The 23,095-nt window shown below is 40.3% G+C and overlaps 1 protein-coding gene across 1 annotated transcript in view; it reads left to right on the forward strand.

Moving 5' to 3' along the window:
- The window catches only part of CDKL5 (cyclin dependent kinase like 5), a 192,591-nt gene that overhangs the window by 163,892 nt on the left and 5,604 nt on the right, over nucleotides 1-23,095 (forward strand). Inside the window, exons 12-16 of the mRNA XM_047075963.1 lie at nucleotides 4,152-5,118; nucleotides 9,707-9,808; nucleotides 10,091-10,196; nucleotides 13,625-13,748; nucleotides 20,695-20,794. Of these exons, the coding sequence (XP_046931919.1) occupies nucleotides 4,152-5,118; nucleotides 9,707-9,808; nucleotides 10,091-10,196; nucleotides 13,625-13,748; nucleotides 20,695-20,794 (1,399 nt within the window). The remainder of the gene's footprint in view (nucleotides 1-4,151; nucleotides 5,119-9,706; nucleotides 9,809-10,090; nucleotides 10,197-13,624; nucleotides 13,749-20,694; nucleotides 20,795-23,095) is intronic.

A 23,095-nucleotide genomic window follows, 5' to 3' on the forward strand; every position in this document is an offset into this window, starting at 1 on the left:
AAGATAGGAAATAGTTTATCCCATCTACTGTCAAAAGAGAAACAGAAAATGATAATTCTTAATATGAAGCTTTTTGAATATAAATTTTTCTCATTTTACCGCAGTTTTCTCTCCACATAGAACAATTATTCTTAATCTATTGGAATTTTGGAAGTCCCAAACCTGCTACTTTTTCAAGATCTGTGAGCATATCCATGAATTGGCAGTAACCACTTATCCTATATTGTTCCCCCCCCCCCCACAAGGAGACCTGAGAGCAGATTCAAATTCTGTTTAATCAAGTTTGTGTTCACTTTGTTGTTTGTTTCCATGAGATTTTAGCACACTAAGGAATAATATTCATCATTTAGTTGCTCCTTTGCATTTAGGAAGTTCACATTATGCCTGTGTCTTATCTGGGATCACTCCTCATTCAGGTGCTTTTGTCTTTCTTCTACCTTAATTATCACTTGATTCCCCTAGTTTACATTTTCAAAGAAAAAGGACCCCAATGATGTAAATTTCAGTAGACAGATGATAAATTTTTGCTTCATGCTATAGTAATTAGTGGTATAACCCATACCATGAAAGGGGGCCTGTGTATTCGTCCTCTCATGGCCTTGAGAGATCCCCGGTGGGGATCCGAGGCTGTCCTTGGGAAACCCCTTTAGGAATCTGTCCAGGAGGATGTGTGTGGTGATGAGGATATGGTTTATATGGGTCTTTAAGGAGTTTGCCCAAATCTTCTTTTGAGGTAGACCAGAATAGAAATTAGCAGTAAATAAAATCTCTGGAAGAATTTGTTTTTTTTGGATCTTAACATTGTATAGAATTTTAAAGAAAAGGGCCTAAGTGGTTTCTCTAGGAATGATCTCAGCTCAATTTGCATGTATCTGGAAATGTCCTTTTCTCTCCGCTTGTCTATGGTTCATGTTTTCACTAAGGAATCCCTTCTTGTTGGGGACACTAATTCTACCCAAACCATGGCTAACTCGGACTTCCCAGCACTATTGTAGAGGTGTTCACAGCATCATAGCACATTGGCTGCCACTTACGCATTCCCCTGCCTCGTCCCCAAGACACATTGACACACCTTGTCTTCTGTTGTCCAAGTTCATCTCTCTGTAGAAAAGGCAGTGGACCCATGCATTACCTTGCCCCTCAGTCTCCTTCAGACTGTCCTGAGCTTCTGCTTCCCTTGGACATGATGGGATGGTACTTCAGTCTGCCCTGCCCTCTCACTACTTCTGCCTCACCAACCTTCTCCATAAAAATGTAGCTTTGCATCTTTGATGTTTATTTTGAAAAGTTATTTTAACTAAAGAGATTATCTATCCTGCCAGCTATCTCAGAAGGGTTTATATATAAAATCCTCTTAAGTGCTTGGCAGTTTAACACAGATTCCTTACAGTTGTGTGCCAAAGAGATCTATGGAATTTTCGGAGCAGTTTTTTATTGTTGTGCTTTGGCAGAACTCCAATTTGAAGACAATTTGATGCCCTTTCTACTTGAGAATTATGTGCAAAGCTCAATGGCTTCAAATTAATACTAAGAGAAGCTTTCAGAATAGCAGTTTAGGCTCTTTGTACTTTTATGGGAAACCTAACTCTTTCATAAATGTTTCTACCTTAACATTATAGCCTTCCTTTTCACATTAGAAATTGTATCTTACATTGCTATGAATAGGTTCTTCCTAACATGTAGGTTTATGCTCTACTTTGAGAGCAGTGTTTTCCAACAGTTTCAAAAAGCTCTAGCGGTTGTCTTCACTGTTCTCACTCCTTTTCTGGTTTTCTTTGGAGCTTCGGACATTGCCTAACATCTGCATGTGTTACCTCTGCTATTACCATCTTTAGGCCTGAAGGAGAAAGGGGAGGAAGTAGGAGTATGAGAGCCCAGGGCAGCTAGGCAGAAGGATCCATCCCATGAGAGCTATAATGTGGAGAGACACAGCTATGATCTGAGTTAGGGTGTTGATGCTGGGGAGGGGTAGGGAAGACAGCACCCAGCCCCTTGCACTGTTAAGCCCAACTGGGAGTTAGGTGGCAAGGGATCCGGGATTATGCAGTAGGCAGCATTAGACTTCTAAGGCCTTGCATGGGGCGGAGAGAAATGGAGAACAGATTGGAGGTTGGGTAAATGGAGGGTAACCAACGCACGTAGATCTATTTATGGGTTAGACTATTTGTGTATTGTTGTTTGGGTTTTTGAAAAGTTGCTAAGATATTTTCGTTACCAAGATACAAGTTGACAAATGACACTGATGGTTTAAAACCTGATGCCTTTAGGATATGTTAACTGCCCCTTATTGATCTGGGGATAGAGTCTGTTGACATCATTTAATAGAAAGTGAAATTTTCATTTCTTTATAATTTCTTTGTAGATCTGGGATCTGCTGTTGGCGAATTTTTTTTAAAGATTTTTTTAAAGTTTATGTGTGTTTATTTTGAGAGCACACATACAAGCAGACAAGGAGCGGAGAGGCAGAGGGAGAGGGAGAGGGAGAGATAATCCCAAGCAGGCTCCACACTGTCAGCACGGCTCAAACTCACAAACTACAAGATCATGACCTGAGCCGAAATCATGAGTTGGTCACTTTAACTGACTGAGCCACCCAGGCGCCCCTAGTTAGCTCATATTTAAGGGACCTTATTTTCTGCTGCAGTTCTTGTGACTGAACTGGGAGAGATTAGTGAGTGCATTTAGGAAATGAAGCCTTCTACAACTGTTCTAGACTTGCTTGATATCAGATACCCTTTTTGTTTTTTGTTTTTTGTTTTAACACTCTGAAAGGTGGGAGAACAGGAAAAAAGCCCTTAACCTTTGATGCCTGAGCAGTGGATTCTCTGGGAAAATGGGAAGGCATAGTTTCACAGATTACCATTATACAGACAAAAAATTTGACTTTTCTTCCAGTTATTATGTGATGGGAACAAAACTCCCCCATATCACACCATCTTTAGCAATAGCAATATTTACAGCAGAATTTCTGAATGCATAGTAAAAAGGGAATTGTGTAAATTATTTTTCATTTAAAAACATCCTACCTTAAACTATAATTTGATTCTTTAAATAGTTACAGTAGAACAAGCTGAACTTGCTGTGCGGTCAGTTTCAGCTTTCCAATGGAGGACAAGGTTTTCCTGTGGATTCATATTTTGTATTTTAAGCCAAATAGGAAATGAAGCTTTAAATCCTAAAGAAGGTCTCAGTCGGTTTGGAATAATGACATGTGAGATGATGAAGAAGAGAATAAATTGTGTCTTCTGGAGAGAAATTAACTCTCCAGATCCCTGTGATCCAGTTGGAGACGCGTTTTTGTTTAGTGTAAAGGAGCTATCTAAGTACCCCAAGTATTGCCACTTCTCTAAAACAAACATTGATCATCGTGTTTTCCAGCAAAGTTTACATTTCTTTTTAGAGTGTTTATTTTATTGAGTATATTGCAAGAATTTTCAGTCTTTGATGATACAGACTAAACACAAGAGAGATACTGATGGGGGTGCCTGGGTGGCTCAGTCAGTTAAACGTCTGCCTCTCGATTTCATCTCAGGTCATGATCTCATGGTTTGTGAGATCCAGCCCTGCATCAGACTCTGTGCTGATAGCGTGGAGCCTGCTTGGGATGCTCTCTCTCCCTCTCTCCCTCTGCCCCTCCCCCACTCTCTCAAATAAATAAATAAATATTTTTTTTAAAAAAGAGATATTGATGTCTGTATGTGCTGTTAGTATTTATGTCTGAAGCAGGCAATAAGTTTTACAGATAAAAAGGATGGAACATCATGACCTTCAAATCTAAACGTTGCCTCTGATATTCAAGCAAAGAGTTACAAAGAGTTTGTTATAGCTTAGCTCTCTCCCTATCAGGCATCTTATAACAAACACTCATGTGAACACCAGTATAGCAAAAACATGCTTTCCCAGATTATCAGTTAGAGGAGGTTGGCAACAAGTTACTTGACCATTTAAGGATGCCAAAATCATTTCATCAGGACCAGTGCTTTGTTGCAGACTGACTTGATGTAAACAGCTTTCTTCTTATGGTTACTTGTGATTTGTTGACACGTTTGAGTGAGTTAACGTTTTTAGTCTTTGAGGTGTTTTTTTAAACAATACTTTTTGTGTGTGTTCTATTGAAGGAAACTGATGTATTTCTTTTGTTTTTAACATAGAAATCAAGCCAGTAAAAGTACTGCTTTGCAGTCTCACCACAGATCCAACAGCAAGGATATCCAGAACCTAAGTGTGGGTCTGCCCCGGGCTGACGAAGGCCTTCCCGCCAATGAAACTTTCCTAAACGGAAATCTTGCTGGAGCTACTCTTAGTCCCATGCATACCAAAACCTATCAAGGAAGCAGCCAACCTGGGTCTACCAGCAAAGATCTTACCAACAACAATATACCACATCTTCTCAGCCCAAAAGAAGCTAAGTCAAAGACAGAGTTTGATTTTAATATTGACCCGAAGCCTTCGGAAGGCCCAGGCACAAAGTACCTCAAGTCAAGCAGCAGATCTCAGCAGAACCGGCACTCATTTATGGAAAGCTCTCAGAGCAAAGCCGGGACGCTGCAGCCCAGTGAAAAACAGAGCCGGCATAGCTACATTGACACTATTCCCCAGTCCTCTAGGAGTCCCTCCTACAGGACCAAGGCCAAAAGCCACGGGGCTTTGAGTGACTCCAAGTCTGTGAGCAACCTTTCTGAAGCCAGGGCCCAAATTGCAGAGTCTAGTACCAGTAGGTACTTCCCATCCAGCTGCTTGGACTTGAACTCTCCCACCAGCCCGACCCCCACCAGGCACAGCGACACGAGAACTTTGCTGAGCCCCTCGGGGAGAAATAATCGAAGTGAGGGCACTCTTGACTCCCGCCGAACCACAACCAGGCATTCTAAAACGATGGAGGAATTAAAGCTGCCAGAGCACATGGACAGCAGCCATTCCCATTCTCTGTCCGCACCTCATGAATCTTTTTCTTATGGGCTGGGTTACACTAGCCCCTTTTCCTCCCAGCAGCGTCCACACAGGCATTCCATGTACGTGACCCGGGACAAAGTGAGAGCCAAAGGCTTGGACGGAAACTTGAGCGTAGGGCAAGGAATGGCGGCCAGGGCCAACAGCCTGCAGCTCTTATCACCTCAGGTACAGCTTAGGACCTTGACTAGATCTGTTGGCTCATCACGGGAAGGTGGTGCAGGGGTGTGAATGGGGTCAGTGCAAGTTTCCCTACTGTAGGAGCTTGTGCTTTTTTGATAAAATGCATTTAGGGAAGCGATACTTAAAGGACTGTTTTAAATAATTAGTTATTTAAGCCAATTGTTGAGTACTCAAGAGAACTGAAAAAAAAAAAAACAAACCGTGTTTTTAGAAATTTGCTTCTATTCTTAAGTGTTCCTTCCTGGCATATTTTGTTGAGAGAATCCTGTTTTGATTTATTACAGAACTCATCAGCTATATGGGTTCATTTTTAGTTTTCTCAAAATTTAGTGTGATTTGTGGAGATTTTCTTCAGTCTCTCCAGACCACATTTGCTTAAAACATACCCTTTTTACTTACACCTTACTCATTTTCACTGAATTGAAAAATTTCAATTTTTTCTAGAACTATAGGTAAATTTGACTTCAGACCAAGATAAATGTTAATTTGCAGTCTTTTGGATTTTTTTGTAAATCTCTAGGCAATATTTTTATCATAATGCTTCCTCCATCTTACTGATTTTCAGACTCGAACTGCTGACACTAACCTGCTTAAGAGAAGTAGCATTCTTATAACAGAACACATGTTTTTTCAATTATATTTTCATGCTATGAAACATTCATCTGCATCAAAGAAATGAGAGTAGAGATAAGCCAATATCGGAAGGAGAAAAGCGTTTCATGGAGGGAAAGTACTGTACTCCCCTTTTAGAAGATGTGAAAATAGGTTCATCAGCGTGTGTCAGAACTCCAGAAAATATGGATGGAATATATAATGGAGGGTTAGCGAGATGGGTGCTGAAGGTGGGGTGGAGATTGTCAGTAAATGAGCAGTCTGCATAGCCAAGGGCTCAGGCTGGGAAGCCAGGCCCACCTGAGTTTGTATCCTCGTTCTGCGGTCTGCTTCAGACTGTCAATTTGGGAAAGTGATATAATCTCTCTTTGCCTCAGATTCCTCATCTGAGTGGTGCCGTGAGGTTGAAACATGGTGTATAAAGCACCGTGTCCAGTGGCTGGCACAGAGTTTTGAACAAATTTAGTTGTTGCTACTTCCGTGATGGTGGGACCTATTTTCTAGACATTTAACACTGTCTCTATTCTAGGTGTTCTCAGACACTCAAAAGAGTCTGAGGTAGGGGTTCTTGCCCTTGAGAAACTTCTCTTCTTTCAGGGAAGATTAAATGATACATAATAACAATGAAATAATTAAGAAGCAAATTACTGTGGCACTGGCTATAAATAGGAGTTGAGAACAGGAAAAGATCATGAACAGGAGCAGTTAGAAATGGCTTTGGGAGCAACTAAAGGTCTTGCCCTGAGCTAGGATGTAGAGAGAAGTTTTTGATGGCTAAAGAATGAGGATGTGTTCAAGTATATTCTTTTTCCTTTGTTTCTTTTACATTTTTTAATTACTTTGTTTAAATCCACGTTAGCATATAGTGTAATAATGGTTTCAGGAGTAGAATGAAGTGATTCATCACTTACATATAACACCCAGCGCTCATCCCAACAAGTGCCCTCCTTAATGCCCCTCACCCCTTTAGCCCATCCCCACCCAGCACCTCACCAGCAACCCTCAATTAGTTCTCTGTATTTAAGAGTCTCTTATGGTGTTCAAGTATTTAGTGACCGAGGCACCATGATAGGCTCTCCTGAGAAAGAGGAAAAAGGTATGGTCCCTGTCCTCTTGGAGTGCATGTTAGGGCACACTTGCCAGGGATCAGTCATGGCAATAACTGTGAGGCTGTGTGCCCGCACTGTGCTAGAGGTGAGTGTGCCACGCACAGGCACGGCCCAGTTTAGGCAGGGGTTGTGGAAGGTTCCCAGGGAAGGTGGCATCTGAGAAGAGATTTCTGGGGCTTACCTAGGGGGAGAAAGTGGAGTTGATGTTAGGAAAGAGGATGGAAGGGAAGGCAGAAAAGACAAAAGCTAAGGGACGTAAAACAGCATGGTGTGCTCTGGGGATTGCAATTTGTTCCATATTGCTGCAGTGAAAAATGCAAGATTTGAGGTGGCTTTTGCAATAATTCAAGTATGAGGTGATGGGAGTATGTTCTAGACAAAGTCACTGCAGTGGGAAACAGAAATCATGGGTCCTAAGGACTCCTCAGAAGTACATGCAACAGGATGTGTGAATTGAAGGATTAAATACAGGAAGAAGGAAGCCTTCGGGCTCCTTACCTAGGAACTCCTTTTCAGAGTAGGAGAGAGGACTTTTTTATTTTTATTTATTTTTATTTTTTGTTTTTAATGTTTATTTTTGAGGGAGAGAGAGAGAGACAGAGAGAGAAAGAGTGTGAGCAGGGGAGGGGCAGAGAGAGAGGAAGACACAGAATCCAAAGCAGGCTCCAGGCTCTGAGCTATCAGCACAGAGCCTGACATGGGACTTGAACTCACTGACCGCGAGATCATGACCTGAGCTGAAGTCACACACTTAACTGACCGAGCCACCCAGGCGCCCCAAGAGAGGACTTTTGAAGTCACCTAATTCAGTCCCTTCATTTCGTGGATGAGTGTGCTGAGGCTCCTAGAAGTTAGATGGGTTGCCTAAGTTTACCCAACTAGTCCAGGGCAGAGCTGGGATCATGAGAACAGTGTCTAGGTCCCAGGGCCAGCATTCTTAGCACTGCATTGTGCTGACCTGTTGAGGCTGAAGTGACCCTGGGCCCGTAAGCAAAGCTGTTCTGCATGAGGTTGGAAGGACTGGTGCCCAGGTGAGAGGGGGAGGAAGAGATGCACACTTGCACGTGGAAGAGATGGCACGTGGTGGGAGATGCCATGATTGGAGTCAGAGCAGTGGTCAGAGGAGTCCACCTAGAGAGAATCCGTAGGGCCTAGAAAGATCTCCAGAATGTGGCAGCCTCCCCTAGATGTTAGATGGAGGTCAAAACCAGGTAAAGTGTGTTGGCACTAAGCATAGTGTAAATAGAGAAGAAGTAAGAAAAACAGAAAGCTATAACTTGGAGAAAAGACAAATGGAGTGGTTCTCACAGTTCCAGAACAAACAAACAAAAAACCCCGACTTTGTGAACCTGGTGGAGATGAGCTAATTATGAATGGTTACTGTGGACTCAACACAGATCCAACTGTTACAGAACTTTAACTCCAGTTCAGGAGGTACAGTGCCAACCTGCAAGACAGTACAAGTTTAAAGGCACAAAGATGGCAGATGGCTTGACAAGTAACTAAAGCCATGAGTAAACAATGGGAGTTGCTCTCTTACAAAGTATTGCGGCCACCTACAAGAGGAAGGGGACTGAACTAGCACTGTCACTTAAGAGTTTAGGTTAGATGTAAATCATTTGTCTTCTAAAATACTTTTCTAGGGGCTTCTGGGTGGCTCAGTTGGTTAAAGCATCCAACACTGGCTCAGGTCATGATCTCACGGTTTGTGGGTTCGGGCCCTGCATCGGGCTCTGTGTAGACAGCTCAGAGCCTGGAGGCTGCTAGAGATTCTGTGTCTCTTTCTCCCTTTGCCCCTCCCCACTTGCACTCTGTCACTCCCTCTCTCTCAAAATTAACATTAAAAAAATAAATAAAAAAACTTTTCTAGAGGACTTTGTAAACAATACAGGTGATAAAATTCAAAAGAGATCTTGTCACAAGGTAGGAAGAAGGGCTACATTGGATGATTTTCCTGCCCAAAATATTCTTTCATAGTATATTTGGGGAGCGAGGGAGACAAAGACCGAGAGAATCCTATTTAAAATTCAAGTAAAGTGTTTTTGATACATCACGTAAGGCTCAAGATAATACTCTGTGTGTGTGTTGTGCAAATACACAAAGCAGCCAACTCCTCCTCATGGCTTGGTAATTTTGTTCCTTAATCTTGTTTTCTTCAAGGGTGGAAAATGCTGCTTTTCCCCTCAGTACACACCATTGTGGACCAAGGCTGCTCTTAGCTTGTGTCTCACTTCCTTGAGAGAAATAGGTAGTGTCTCCTGAGATGTGTGCTGTCATGATTATGATTAAGAGAATACACGAAATACAAATACCGTTATCGTACGGAAGATTAAGAAAATTTAAGTACATACATTACAGTAGGTAGGAAATTTTAAGCCCTATTATTAAGGGTGCTGATTCTATTCCTTGATATATCCAAAGAATATTTGATTATATCTGAATCTGCCATTTAAGTTCTTCATGAAAAATAATTTTGGATCTGCTAGAGAAATTTTGGATTAACTAATAGAATCTCTAATTAGAGTGCTGCACAGAAATATGACTAGATATTGGGAAGATAATTTTCTTTGTTTTTAATAATTAATTGAACTATTTTCAGCGTAATTCTTTCCCTGCTTGCCTTAACTTTAATGAGAATTTCACTTTCCATCTGTGTGACATTTGTTTGAATTATTTTACATTCATCAGATGATTCACTCTTTTATGGGACAATTTGTATTTTAGCCAACTAACATTTTTTATTTTAGCTGGTGAAGGTAGTAATTATGCCAAATAAAGCCCGTGGCGAGTTAGGTGATTTTCATCCCTAGGAACAGGACACTCTTATAAATCCTTTTAAATTTGACTTCCAGCCTGGAGAACAGCTCCCTCCAGAGATGACTGTGGCTCGATCTTCCGGTAAAGAATCCTCCAGAGAAGGCACCTCTTCATTCCACGCAAGGCAGAAGTCTGAGGTCTGAATTCTCCACAGTTGCTAACTTTTACCCTAAAACTTGTCTGTAAAGAGTGGTCATGTGACATCATTACAGCCTATCTTTTCAAATTTCTTCATAGTCCTTCTCCCACAAATAATGTAAGGGCTTATAAAGTTAAGTAGTCTTCCTCATGCCATAATTCTGAGTTCTCTTTAAAAGATGCTGGAGTAAGTTATGGATCAATTAGGCACTGTTGTAAGTTCATAGGCCAAATCATCATCGCTCTGTTGTTACTTTTTATAAACCTGTTTCTTGTCTCAGGGTGGAGCATATCATGACCCCCACTCTGATGATGGCACCGCCCCCAAAGAAAATAGACACCTGTACAATGATCCTGTTCCGAGGAGAGTTGGCAGTTTCTACCGAGGTAAGCCCAGCCGCTAGCACCCCCTGGGGTCCTCTCTCCCTTCCCCCTCACTACACCTCCAGCCCATGGCCTCCACAACACTTCACTGCCCTGACTTCAGGTCAGTGCCATTCTTGTCTGCACTGCCGCCTTCCAACACTTCTCTCTGCTTTGTGTCCCACTGTCTTAGTTCAGGCCCTCATGGCTTCTGAGTTAGGTTCTTTGTGTAGCCTCCCACCTGATCTCCCTGTCTCCCAGGGTTGCCATCAAACCAGTCCTTGGAATGATCCACTTGAAGCTGTGTTCTGACCATACCACTCATTCATTCAATTAAGTCATATTTATTGATGTCACCTGTGTACCTGGTACTGTTCTAATTTAGAACATGTCAATGAACAAGGCAGCCAAAGGTCTCCACCTTCACGGAGCTTACGCGAGAATGAGGAGAGAACCACACTAAATGTAATAATTATGTAGAAAGTAAAGGGTAATAAATGCTACAGGGGGAAAAATAGAGCAAGGCAACTCATTGCCTGCCCCTACCCCCCGCCCTGCCCCCAGGCCTCTACCTCTTACCTGCTAAGAGTCCTCTGGTGGTTTCCCATTGACATCAGAACAAAATGTGAATTCCCTAAGATGACTTTCCAGACATGCCATGCCCTGGCCCTTGCCATCCTCTCTAGCTGCTGCTCCTCCATCTTGAAACACACTCCTCCCCGTGCTGGGATCGCTTGTTCCTGTCCCTTTAAAGGTCCTCCTTTGAAGTCCTCTGTTGTATGATGTCTTCCCTTTCCACCCAAAGTCCAGTGTGTTCTTCTCTGTTCTACCCATGGTTCCTTGTCTAGGCCTCTAACATGACACAGACTACATGGTACTGATTCTTTGTCTACATTTCTCTCTCACAAGGTTGCAAGCCCCTTTATCATATTTTCCTCTTTTACCCTCATTGACTAGCACACTGCCTAGCAGTTTCCAAGTATTTGTTGTTGTTGTTGTTGTTGTTAATAAATTAAAAAAATGTTTTCAACATTTATTTACTTTTAAGAGACAGACAGAGTATGAGTGGGGGAGGTGCAGAGAGAGAGGGAGACACAGAATCTGAAGCAGGCTCCAGGTTCTGAGCTGTTAGCACAGAGCCTGATGTGGGGCTCAAACCCACTTAACCATAAGATCATGACCTGAGCTGAAGTGGATGCTTAACCGACTGAGCCACCCAGATGCCCCTCATAAATATTTGTTGATTGAATGAAAGAAAATCTTCAAGTGCACTTGCACAGCCTTAAAAAGTATACTTCGAGGGGAGCCTGGGCGGCTTAGTCAGTTGAGCATTTCTGCTCATGCATTTCTGAGCATTTCTGCTCAGGTCATGATCTCGCAGTCATGAGATCAAGCCCCAAGACAGGCTCTGTGCTGAGTGTGGAGCCTGCTTGGGATTCTCTCTCTCTGCTCCTCCCGCACTTGCGTGTGCGTTCTCAAAATAAATATTAAAAAAAAATGCACTTTAGGGGTGCCTCAGTGGCTAGTCGGTTAAGCATCCACCTCTTGATTTCAGCTGAGGTCATGATCTCATGGTTCATGGGTTCCAGCCCTGTGTCGAGCTGACACTGACAGCGGAAGTCTGCTTGGGATTCTCTCCTCGCTCTCTGCCCTCCACCTCAAAATAAATAAATAAAAACTAAAAAAAAGTTTTTTAAATATACTTTGATGGTTAACTGGCAACTAAAACAGATGCTTTGGAGGCTGTATGGATTTAGGAGATGTTGACAGAGAAAGGGATCCTCTTTGAAGAGCTATGCAGTAATAGAATGAGAGCCCATGCAGAGCCCTAGCCCCTAGTGGGGAGACTTAACAGCAAGCCCACCAGGGAAGGGGCAAGGTCCTGGGTGTTCCAGAGGCTCAGCTTCTTAAAGCCTCCAAGAGTCATCATGACCTTCTACAGTCGCCCCCACCCACATCTTTTGGCTTCTCACTATGCTGTTGATTTGGGAAGACAGCTGGAAAGGGGCAGGAATTGGGGGAGAACACAGACAGCTGCTTGGTCATTTTAACTCAAAACCTGAGCTAAATAAGTGTATAGAAGTGTTATTTAGGACTAAATGTATGTTGATTAGGCTACTTGTTCCCTCCCACCTCCGCATTTGAAAAGAACATAGGGCAATAAATATACCTTTAATGCACTCTGTTTTTTCTCATGCTATGGTTACTTTAGAATCTTAAGGGACTAAAATTTTAATTCAGGTTAAAGTGAGTTAAAATATTCTAGTGTATATGAGCAAATGCCTTTTCTTCTTTCACTGTAAGTTTTACTTCCAAAATGGAGCATACCTTTGTTATTTCTATAGGTGTCTGGGGTATATACTTTAATATAAAATGTTCACAAAGTTTTGATTAATTAGGAAAGACAGTTTTAGTTTGATTGCAAGTAAATTAAATTGGCTCATATCAGCAAAGCCTCTCATTTGTCTTCCTCATAATCTACTTCAGGGTTTGGCAGGTAGAACTTTTTTTTTATTTTATAAAGTCCAGAAATAAAAGGAAAAGATTTAACTAGGTGAAACATCTGGAAAGATCTGTCATTTCAATGATTCTACTAAATCTAACTGGATGAAGATTTAGTGGTATCATTGAAATGACCGATGTTTCCAGAATACTTCCTGTTTTCAGTCCTGCTGGTCAAAAGTCAAGTGAAATGGTGTCATTTATCTTGATATTCAGCCTGTATATTTCTTTTGTGATGAAATTTGCAATATATTTTGATTTATGACCAAGCTTAGAAATTGACAGAAAAAGATGCTAACGCCCCCACCCCCACTGCAAAGGGCAGGAAAGTATTTACTCATGTATGTTATGGTTTGTCTTTCTGTTCATTCCTGGATTAAGAACTTAGAGGAAAATAGTATTTTTTGCAAATAACCGAATTTCTTTGGAATTTAGTTTTAAACAATACAAAATTGACTCTGCCTCCCAAGTGTAAGGCTTAAAGCACAGTTAGTATATTCCAGCACACATATTGTTAAGAGTCACTTCAGACTAAGAATAGATTTTGCATAGTTGAGTCTTGATATAAGAAAGCCTCCACTTCAAAGAACGTCAAAACAGTGAAGCGGTGGGGGGGCTGTCCTATTCATACTTTTAAATATCCTATGATGTTCCTCAGTTAATCAGCTGACAGGTCAGTTTCTGTTTTGAATGTATATTGCCTGACGTTAACTGACCCATGTGGGTTAATGTGATAATTACCAGGGGGGTGGGGTTGGGGTGGGGAGGGGAATGTTCCCTAGAATGCCTCCACCCTCAGAAAACACAAAAGTTATATAAAGGGCAGAGAAGGATTTTGACTTATTTATTTATTTATTTATTTTATTTGTGTGAGAGACAATGCAATCGAATCAATTAAGAACTGCTTTGGCCAAAAAAGTACCTCCGTGACTGATGTTTTCTTTATTCAGTGCCATCTCCTCGTCCAGACAATTCTTTCCATGAAAATAATGTATCAACCAGAGTGTCTTCCCTACCATCAGAGAGTAGTTCTGGAACTAACCACTCAAAAAGACAACCAGCATTCGATCCATGGTGAGTATTCTGGTTTGTTTTTACTCTTTTTTCCAATTGTAGATTGGAGATTTCAAAGAAATCTGGAATACACTTTTTAGCTTGCTTTCTTTCTCAAGAGAGAGTGTTTGTTAAGGAGATGATGATTTGCCATTATTTGTAATGATTTATTTCAAGTTCAGCGTTTATATTAAATGTCATGTAAAAGAAAAATCTGCCGGGTCAATAAATGCCTCACATCTTCCATTGCATTCTTCTGATAGGAATGATGTCCTTCACTGTCTCTTTCGTTGCCGTTGAATCACATAGCGGACACTTTGCTTAGCACTTTGTGTGCACCATCTCGCTTGGTTCTTACAGTTAGCCCTTGAGACAGGGGTGGCTCACAGTCTGTAAGTGAGGAAGCTGCAGCTTAGAAAAAGGAAAGCACTTGCCTGGCACTGGACGGCCCATTGCAGGGAGAGGGGAGCCAGGATCTAGACCTAGATGAGGTCTGACTCCAAAGCTTGTACCTTTCACCTCGATGCCACCTGTCTTTCATTCAGGGTGAAAAGATAGAAATAGGGCAACACCTTTTATGCCACCACAAAAGCATAATGGTAGTCAAAGGTTAAAATGACGTGCCAGCTTTGCTTATCCTTTTATGTCCTTTGCGTCATATGTAGTAAAAAGGCAGGGAGAGAATTATTTTGTGTATTAAATCTCATCAGCAGATGTGTTTGGGGAATAAGGACATTTTGTTTTATTTTATAAGCTTTTTTTTTTTTTTTTAAATGTTTATCTTTGAGAGAGAGCTGAGCCGGTGAGCAAGCAGGGGAGGGGCAGAGAGAGAGAGAGGGAGATAAAGAAGCCGAAGCTGACTCCACACAGCACAGCACCATATGCGGGGCTCGAACTTACAGACCATGAGGTCATGACCTGAGCCAAAATCAAGAGTTGGATTCTTAACCAACTGAGCCACCCGGGCACCCCAAGGACCTTTAAAAAAAATAATAATAATGTAGACGATCCTGTCAGATTTCAACTCTGGTGTTTGTTGCTAGAAGCCATAGAAGGGTCTGAGGTCCTTCAGTACTCCTGACCCTAGGTGGTTGCGTAATTTTCACACTGCTGGCAGGGTTGTATTGAGGTCTTAGTGTTACTGTGCCCTATGGTGAAAACAATTTAATTATTTTTAAGATAATAATAAAAATGATGGTTTTAAAGCTGTAAATACTTTTATAAGCACAGTTTACGTCCATTGCCTCATTTATTAAATGAAAGTCTTTACATTAATGGCTAAGAGGTTGGACTCTTGTCTGTGTGACTTGAACCTCTGTCCTTCAGTCTCCTCATCTGTAAAATAGGGCTAAGAATACTACTTCCCTCAGAGGATTAATGTGATCATTAAATGAAGGAGAACATCAAAAGCACCTAAAGCAGTGCGTGGCACAACGTGACTTGTTACTGTTAGCTGCAGTAGTTTATATCCTTAATGTCTTCTGACTTCAGTATGACTTGTCAGGTGTCTCCCCTCCACTTCCTTTGCTGATAAACTTTGGTACGTTTTCTATGTGACTGTAGACCAGCTCTTCTGTACTACAACTTCTTGTAGTTACCAGCTTTGACAAGCCATGAGTGTAGTGTCTCTCATTAGTGAGAATACGGAAGTAGAGAAGAAATGGTTTTTCCTCTTGGTTATTGCATGATGGAGTGGTGATGGTTTAAAAGAGCATCAATTAAAGATTAACATGGTTCTATCAACCTTAGGTAGGTCAGATCAAAACAAAACCAAACATGGGATAGGCAGTATGAACAACATACTGTTTCTGTCTTTTTTTTTTTTTAAGTTTATTTATTTTTGACAGAGAGAGAGAGAGAGAGAGAGACACACAGAGCATGAGTGGGGGAGGGACAGAGAGAGGGAGACACAGAATCCGAAGCAGGCTCCAGGCTCTGAGGGGTCAGCACAGAGCCTGATGTGGGGCTCAAACTCACAGATCGCAAGATCATGACCTGAGCCAAAGTCAGACACTCAACCAACTGAGCCACCCAGGCACCCCTGTTTCTGTCTTTTTGATAGTCCATTTGAGTAGAGCTTGGTTAGACCAGGGTATATGTAGAAACCTGGAAACAGATTTTTTTTTTTTTTTTAAAAAGAATTAGAGACATAATTGGGACGTTGAACTTTAGACTTTAGACACGTCTTCAACGAGTCACCCCTACTCTGATTCTGCTGTTATGAGGCTTCAGAGAATTTCAGAATTAGCAGCTTGAATTGCAGTATTCTCTTGTTTCCACTGCCCCTCATGTTAAGACTGCTATGTACTTGTCCTTCGGGAGACTTACCTTAACTTTTTTGTCTTTGAACAAGATATCTCATTGGTTCACCATACTGTGTATATTTGAGAGAAACGCAGCTTGATAACTTACAAAAACGTGAACGAGCCTTGTTATGGTAACATAGTGACTCGCTGTTTCTAAATTATCACTTGCCTAAGGGCAGTCTGTTTCTCCTTGACAGTAGTACTTCACATTTCTTTTGGGAAGAGAATATTTGTACAGCGGACATGCTTCGTGCAATGGAAGAATCGAATTACTAGATCATATTTTAGAGTGATAGATATTGTTGGGGTGTCTGACTCTTGATTTCAGCTCGGGTCATGATCTTGTGGTTCGTGGGTTCGAGCCCCACGTCAGGCTCCAAGCTCACAATGCAGGGCCTGCTTGAGAGTCAGTCTCTCTCTCTCTCTCTCTCTCTCTCTCTCTCTCTCTCTCTCTCAATATGTCAATCTCTCTCTCTGTCCCTCCCCTGCTTGTGTGCCCATGCACATGCTCTCTCTCTCAAAATAAAGAAATTTTTAAAAAATAATCATGAAATAATAGATATCATAGTATACTATCCAGGGTAGTTATTTTGGCCATCTCAGCTATCCAGAATCCAGTTACAAACTGGGAGATAAGCCAGAATATCTCAGAACAAGAAAAACAGGGTTAATGCAGTCAGATTCATCCTTACTAATGAGAAAACACCTTCACTCTCCCTATAAGCCTGTTTACTCTTATGCACAGTTTTAGCAGTTGGCCCTGGAGGTTGTCAGGCAAGAAATAATGCCAGGTAACAAGACAGTGTGAAGAGGGAGAAAGATTCCAAATAATAGCCAGGGAGAGGTGAGGGGTATTTTTGCCTTTTCTCGGGCTCCCAGTGGCAGTATCATTTTTAGCCCTTCTGGTTTCACATGTAGAATAGATAATGCATATAGCATATATATATTTATAAAATAGGCTGCTCTTACTTTGCTTAAGAAAGACAAAGTGTATAAATACATTTGGAAAGACTACTGTCAAAATTGGGTTTAAAAGTAATGTTTATACGGTAAACCAAATTAATTTGAAGACCCAGTGATTAAGGTAAGCGAAGGATTGCTGTCACTTGCTTGTACAGTCCCAAGCTTTTTCTTCTGGTTAAGTTAGGAATATGTTGGCATCCATTATTGCTTGCTACCATAACTCAGAAAATTGTTCACTGATTATTTTCTTCTCAGACATCACCTTAGTCCCATGGCCAGGGGAGGGGAGGTAGCAGGGAATATCATGCTGCTCCCAGAGGGATTCTACTGACGAGCCAGGATTCTGACCCTCTATCCAACCTGCCAGTGTCCTGCCTTGAGTCTGTGAGCAGCTTGAGGTCACACTCCTTGTTTTCTTTTTCTCTCTGGCCCCAACACCTGACACCAGACCTACCACCTACACAGTGCTTCGTAAATGTTGGTTGACTTTGATTCAGTCAGCTTTCATTCCTTCCTTTTTTAGGAGAGTCTCTTGAATTTTCTCTTTCTTCTTCACCCCCTGTAAAACAACTGTTGTGTTAAATGATGTCAGAGCAGGGGGAGGTTGCTGCCCCCCACCAACTGTGTAATCAGCCCTGGATAACGGGCCAGGTGACTAGCTGGGTGGTCCTTCTCAACGGTCCTGCCCCTGATATGGATGTGACCACCCACCTACCCTTCCCTTGTACTGCTCTTCTTGGACCTGTCTGTTGCCTGTACCAACAGAATCGTATCATAGGATCTAGAATTCACAAGTGAGATAATTATGGGGACACACTCTTACTCATTTGTAGTAGTGCTGGTTGTAAATGATGAAGTCTCTGTCTTCATTCTTTTGTACAACACACAGCTTTTCAGGTGCCTATGTTCCAGGCAGCTTTTCTCCGTGTCCACCCTTCTCTGAGTCTGTCTCCCAGGCTTTCTCCCTTGTTTCTCTAATTCTCTGCCATGTGTGTCTTTCCATGTAGCTTCTCCCTTTCTCTGTCCTTTCTCTCTGTCTCCCCCCAACACACTTGTGCTCTTTTTCTTTCTCTCTGACTTCCTTTTTGTGTCTTTTGTGATGCATGCACACTCATGCTTCACTCCTAGCTTTCATCTTCTAGTCCAAGAGTAATTTATTTCCTTTTCTGTTTTGGTCTCTGGAATCTTTCTCTGCGTAAATCTTGGCCCCACCATCTCTGCTCAGCTTCAGTCTGAAGATGTTTTCCTCATCATTCCCCCTTCCCCTGGGCTCTAGTTTATCCAGTGTCTCTGGACAGACCCTGCAGAGGGTCTCTGATTCATCTTCCCTGCCTTTTGTGGTCACAAGGAACTGCAAACCCTGGGCTTTTTGTCCTGCTCCTTCTTTTCTTTCATTACCCTTACGAGGCCCTTTCACTTTCATCTTACTGGATAGAGACTCTTCTTCCCCTCCCAAATCTGCTCCTCCCGGGCCTAGTGTCTCAAGCCTTCTCTTGCTCTCATGCCAGCATTAACATTCTCACTGTAACGCCCATTCCTGTCCTGAGCTTGCAGTCATGATGAACATGTCCCCCTTAAAGATTTCCTGGATTGGCAGAAAGCACTTTTACTACCCGGCATACCTTTGAGGTTTTGTTAGACTTACATTCTGATTGGTAAAAAATTCTGCCTGTTAATCCGAATACTTGGCTGTGCTTCTAGGTTAGGTGCAGACCCCCATTATGGAAGGATATAAGCTATATCATAAGCAAATAGTTCTTTGACTTCTGGAAGTTACAGGACAGTAAAAATATTTGTATTGCTGGCTGGTTTAGATGCTCTCTGAGGTTCCTTTCAATCCTGAGAGTTGTACTTTTGTGATTCCAGCAAACTACACTGTTTTACTGTGTTACTTAGAATCAAACTTTTCATTATTCCATCCTTACCCATTCCATCGTGTGAGGTTTTCTAGCTTTCAAATTGTAAATGTATTATTCTGAATTCCGGTGCTAGTTATTTTTATCGGTTGTGTTGTATTATGAAAGTTTTACTTCAGAACTTGGAACTCTCTCATTGATGTTGAAAATTGCAGGTCCTAATGAGTTTCAGGAACACTTGGGCGTACAGTACGGGTTTTTACTTCCTCGGTATTCCCATTAACTTTTAAGCTAAACAAGAAGAGATGATCGTTGCTCTTTCAGTCATGTTTTCCTGTTTTGTTTTGTTTTTTATCTGTTTCTCTTTTTAAATCTCTTCCCTTATTGTCTTAGATCTTGAGTTTTTGATTTTTCAAATAAATTTTCTGTGGTTTGTCCAACCTTTTTATTATATCTGTAGTACATGTTTGATGTTGAAACTAAAAAGAAGAGTAATAAATCACCAATAATCTTATTACCCAGAGATGATAGCTATTAAGATTTTATTTTATTCCTGCCTTAAAAAAAATGTGTGTATAGACACATATATGCCCCCCTTTTAAAATACAGTTGGGCTCACACTATGTAGGAAGTTTTGAATCTTGTGGTTTTCACCTAGTATTATAGTTTAAATATTTCTTTAGATGACTGAAAATTCTTTGAAGATGTGATTTATTTTTGATAACTTCATGGTATTTTTTATCATGTGGCTCTGTAATAGTTTGTATAGATGTTTTCTGCCTTCACACAGATTTAATCAAGTAAAGGATGCTGCTTTGCTCATACTGTCTTAGAAGTTTTAGTAACTTCTTCACCGTTAGGTGTTCTAAAACCATAAATATGAATGCACTCTCGCCTTGATTTTAGGGAACAGCTAATAGAAGGAATTCAATCATTTTAGAAAATGGCTTTCCACAGTCATATATTAACATTTTAAGTAGAGCCCATGGAATGTGTCTTTTTGAACAACACCAGTTGGGTTGCTTTTTAAAGACTGTAAATTAAATAATACAGGGCCTATTAACATACAAGTCACCAATTTATTAGGGCCAAGATGTCCCGTTTGCTGTCTATTCATACCTTCTATTTATATTAAAATACCTGATGGTGTCAGTGCTATGAAGCTTAATGTTGTCAGTATTTTCAGTTAGAAGCTTTTTTTCCCAAGAGTGCTTTGTATTAAAGCATTCATCTTGTCTATATTTTTTTTACCTGATCTATTTTTCAATTTAGTTTCAATAAATAAATACAACATTTTTATAAGGGAATTTTCCAGTTCAAGGCAATTTTTGCTTTTATTTACAATGCTTTTGTACCACCGTTTTTGTTTTTGTTTTTGTTTTTTTTTTTGCTTTGTTTTGTTTTTTATGTTTAATATCTTGGCAAGCCACTAGTAATGAACTTGTTGAGTTGGTTTTTAAAAGGTAAATAGAAAAATGAAGATATTGAAAATGTTTCAGTTATTTCCCTTGGAGGGTTATGGAAAAGGCATCCTTTAAACTGTGTGCTTTTCAGACTCTCACATTCAGAGGTTTTCAACAGCATGAAAATGGTCCTGCAGCACAGTTACCAGATCATTTGTAATAATAGCTCAAAGTGAGCCTGTGCTAAAGGCTAATCATTAACCATGGTTGATTAGATTCAGTTCCTCCTGTGCTTTTTAGAGGCTCTTCACCTACGTGCTTGATTTTTCATGGCTGTTTGAATCTGGTTTCATGCATTTTTTAGTCTTCATTATATTTGTCATATAATGGCAGGAGAACGATTGAAAGATCAATATGATAAAAATGTCTTCCCATTTAGGAAAAGTCCTGAAAACATTAGTCATTCTGAACAACTCAAGGAAAAGGAAAAACAAGGTTTTTTCAGGTCAATGAAAAAGAAAAAGAAGAAATCTCAAACAGTAAGTAGATGGGTACTTTCTATATACAGTGACATACGAGTCTGCATTAGTCTGTGGGTACTTTACATTTTGTATGTGACAATCAAAGTGAATTATTTTCTTATTGAGATTTGACATACATACATTGTATATGTGTCTTTCTAAATTCTATACAACTATTTTCCTCTCAAAGAGCCTTTTCCAGATTCCACAGAATCTCTAAGAATAGAAGAAATTTAATTTGGATTACAGAGAACACTTTAAACCTCTCTCAGTAAACACCTTATCCATGTAAAAAAAAAAAAAAAACTATGAAGCTACAGGATTTAGTTTTCTTTGGGGAGTAAAGATATGTGAAAACTTAGGAAATGGTTTTGGTTTATGCTTAAATCCTGGAAGTTTATAACTACCCATCATTCATTATTCTTCCCTGGCTGGTTTTCCAGTTCCCCTGTTGACAAATGCATTTCTGGGCTGCCTAATCACAGAGAGGAGAATAGTATTTGACATTTCAGGGCTTGCTTTAGTAGGAAGACATGTTTATCTTGTGACTGAACTGTGAAATGGAACGAGTCTTATCTCCTGGGAGCCCGCTGCCTGAACCAAGGTTTGGCTCCATGGAACCGTGCACATCACATCACTGAACCACCCAAGCAAGGATTCTGCTGGTTAGTGACGTGAGGAAACATGGGGAAGCGAGGCCTCCAGGCCAGCGGGAGCTTTCTTCACCCACGTGAGGCCTGCTTCCCCCTTTGCTTGTTGAGTCAGCTATTTTAAATGATTTTGTTTCTATTTCTACATCTTACATGATTGACTTTCATTTATTTTAAAAGGGAAAAAGATTCTAGGACTATGACTCATTGGTAAGTAACAAGATAGATGATAGTAGGAAAAAGGATGGAACACCCAAAGTAAGGATCACAGATGTTTTAGAAGTATTAATAAAGATCTTTCTAGATTACCTTTCTAGACTATTCTTTCATTTGCTTATTTGTTAAATTGATATATTTCATTGTAAAATAAATGAGCTCATTGTAGAAAAATTGAGAAAAAAATGCTTTCTAATCTTATCACCCTATTACAACTAGCAGTAAGATTTTGGTATATTTCTCCTAGCTTTTACCCTATGCATGTTTGTGGAAAGAAGGTGGTTTTTAAGTTTGTTTTAAATAATAGTAATCCTTGTAGTATAGTTTTGTGTCCTGGCTTTTAATAGTAAATATATCTATCAATCACACATACACACAATATATATTTTACTACACAGATCTTGTTATCTTCATTTTAATCGCGGCATAATATTCCTGAAGTGTTTAAAAAAGAAAAAAAAACACTACCTGTGCCTTTAACTGAAATTCACTTAAATCAAAATGCCACTCAAATATTGCTACATTTATTATTTACACTGGATGAATAAAATAGGCCAGATTTATTTAAAGTAGAGGAGCTTAAAATATTTAAAGTGCTAATAAAGTAAAACTTTTATCATTGTCTGTAGAACATACTTATCCATCATGAACGTTGAACTTAGGCTACCTCTCCTCACCACTGTTATTTTTATTCTGAGGATTTTGTTTTTGTTCTTAACCTCAGGTCTGTAGCCACTGTGGGGTAATTAAGTGGAAGAACGTAGCAGGAACCAAGGAATTGAAGGTGTTTTGTGTATAGATTTGGCTTTTGATGTCAGTCTGCATTAGACTAACATTAAACCTAAAGCCCCTGGCCTACTACGGCCTGAGTTGATATGTTGATTGACTCTGTTATTCAGGATCTGGTTCAAATTCTAGATTTTTAAATTTTAGATTTTCAAAAAGTATAGGTTAGTATAAATAAGAAAATTATTTTCTAACAGTCTCTCCACTTGAACTTACTTTTTTTAGGTTTTTATACATTTCATTTTCGGTATGTAATGTAACTGCAAAATATCTCTGTATAGGCCACTATGTTTTAAGCCTTCCAAGTCAAAAATTATTTGTGCCGCTGCATTTTTTAATTAAAAGAAAAATTTTTAAGGACTTTGGTATCTAGAGTAAGATTTCCAAAGAGCCCTCTATATCCTGCCAGATCTCAGGCTCCTAAGCCTGGCATTATGTTAACTCTGTCTCCTTCAAGTGAGTATTGAAACAGAATTAAAGGTAGTTTGTTTTGTTTTGTTTTTGTTTTGTTTTGTTTTGTTTTGTTTTTCACTTTCTATGACTCAGCAAAAGGAAACTAGGTAAACCAGCTTTGAAAGATTTAAAGCTTTGTGGCATTTGCATAAGATTAAAAAAAAATAAAAAAGAAATGTAATGCCCAGTGCACATAGAGAAACAGGACATTTTA

This window comes from Lynx rufus, unplaced genomic scaffold (genome assembly GCF_022079265.1).
Source record: "Lynx rufus isolate CCGP_SWC_20201006 ecotype Redwood Valley unplaced genomic scaffold, mLynRuf1.p SCAF_14, whole genome shotgun sequence".
Taxonomy (NCBI): Eukaryota; Metazoa; Chordata; class Mammalia; order Carnivora; family Felidae; genus Lynx; species Lynx rufus.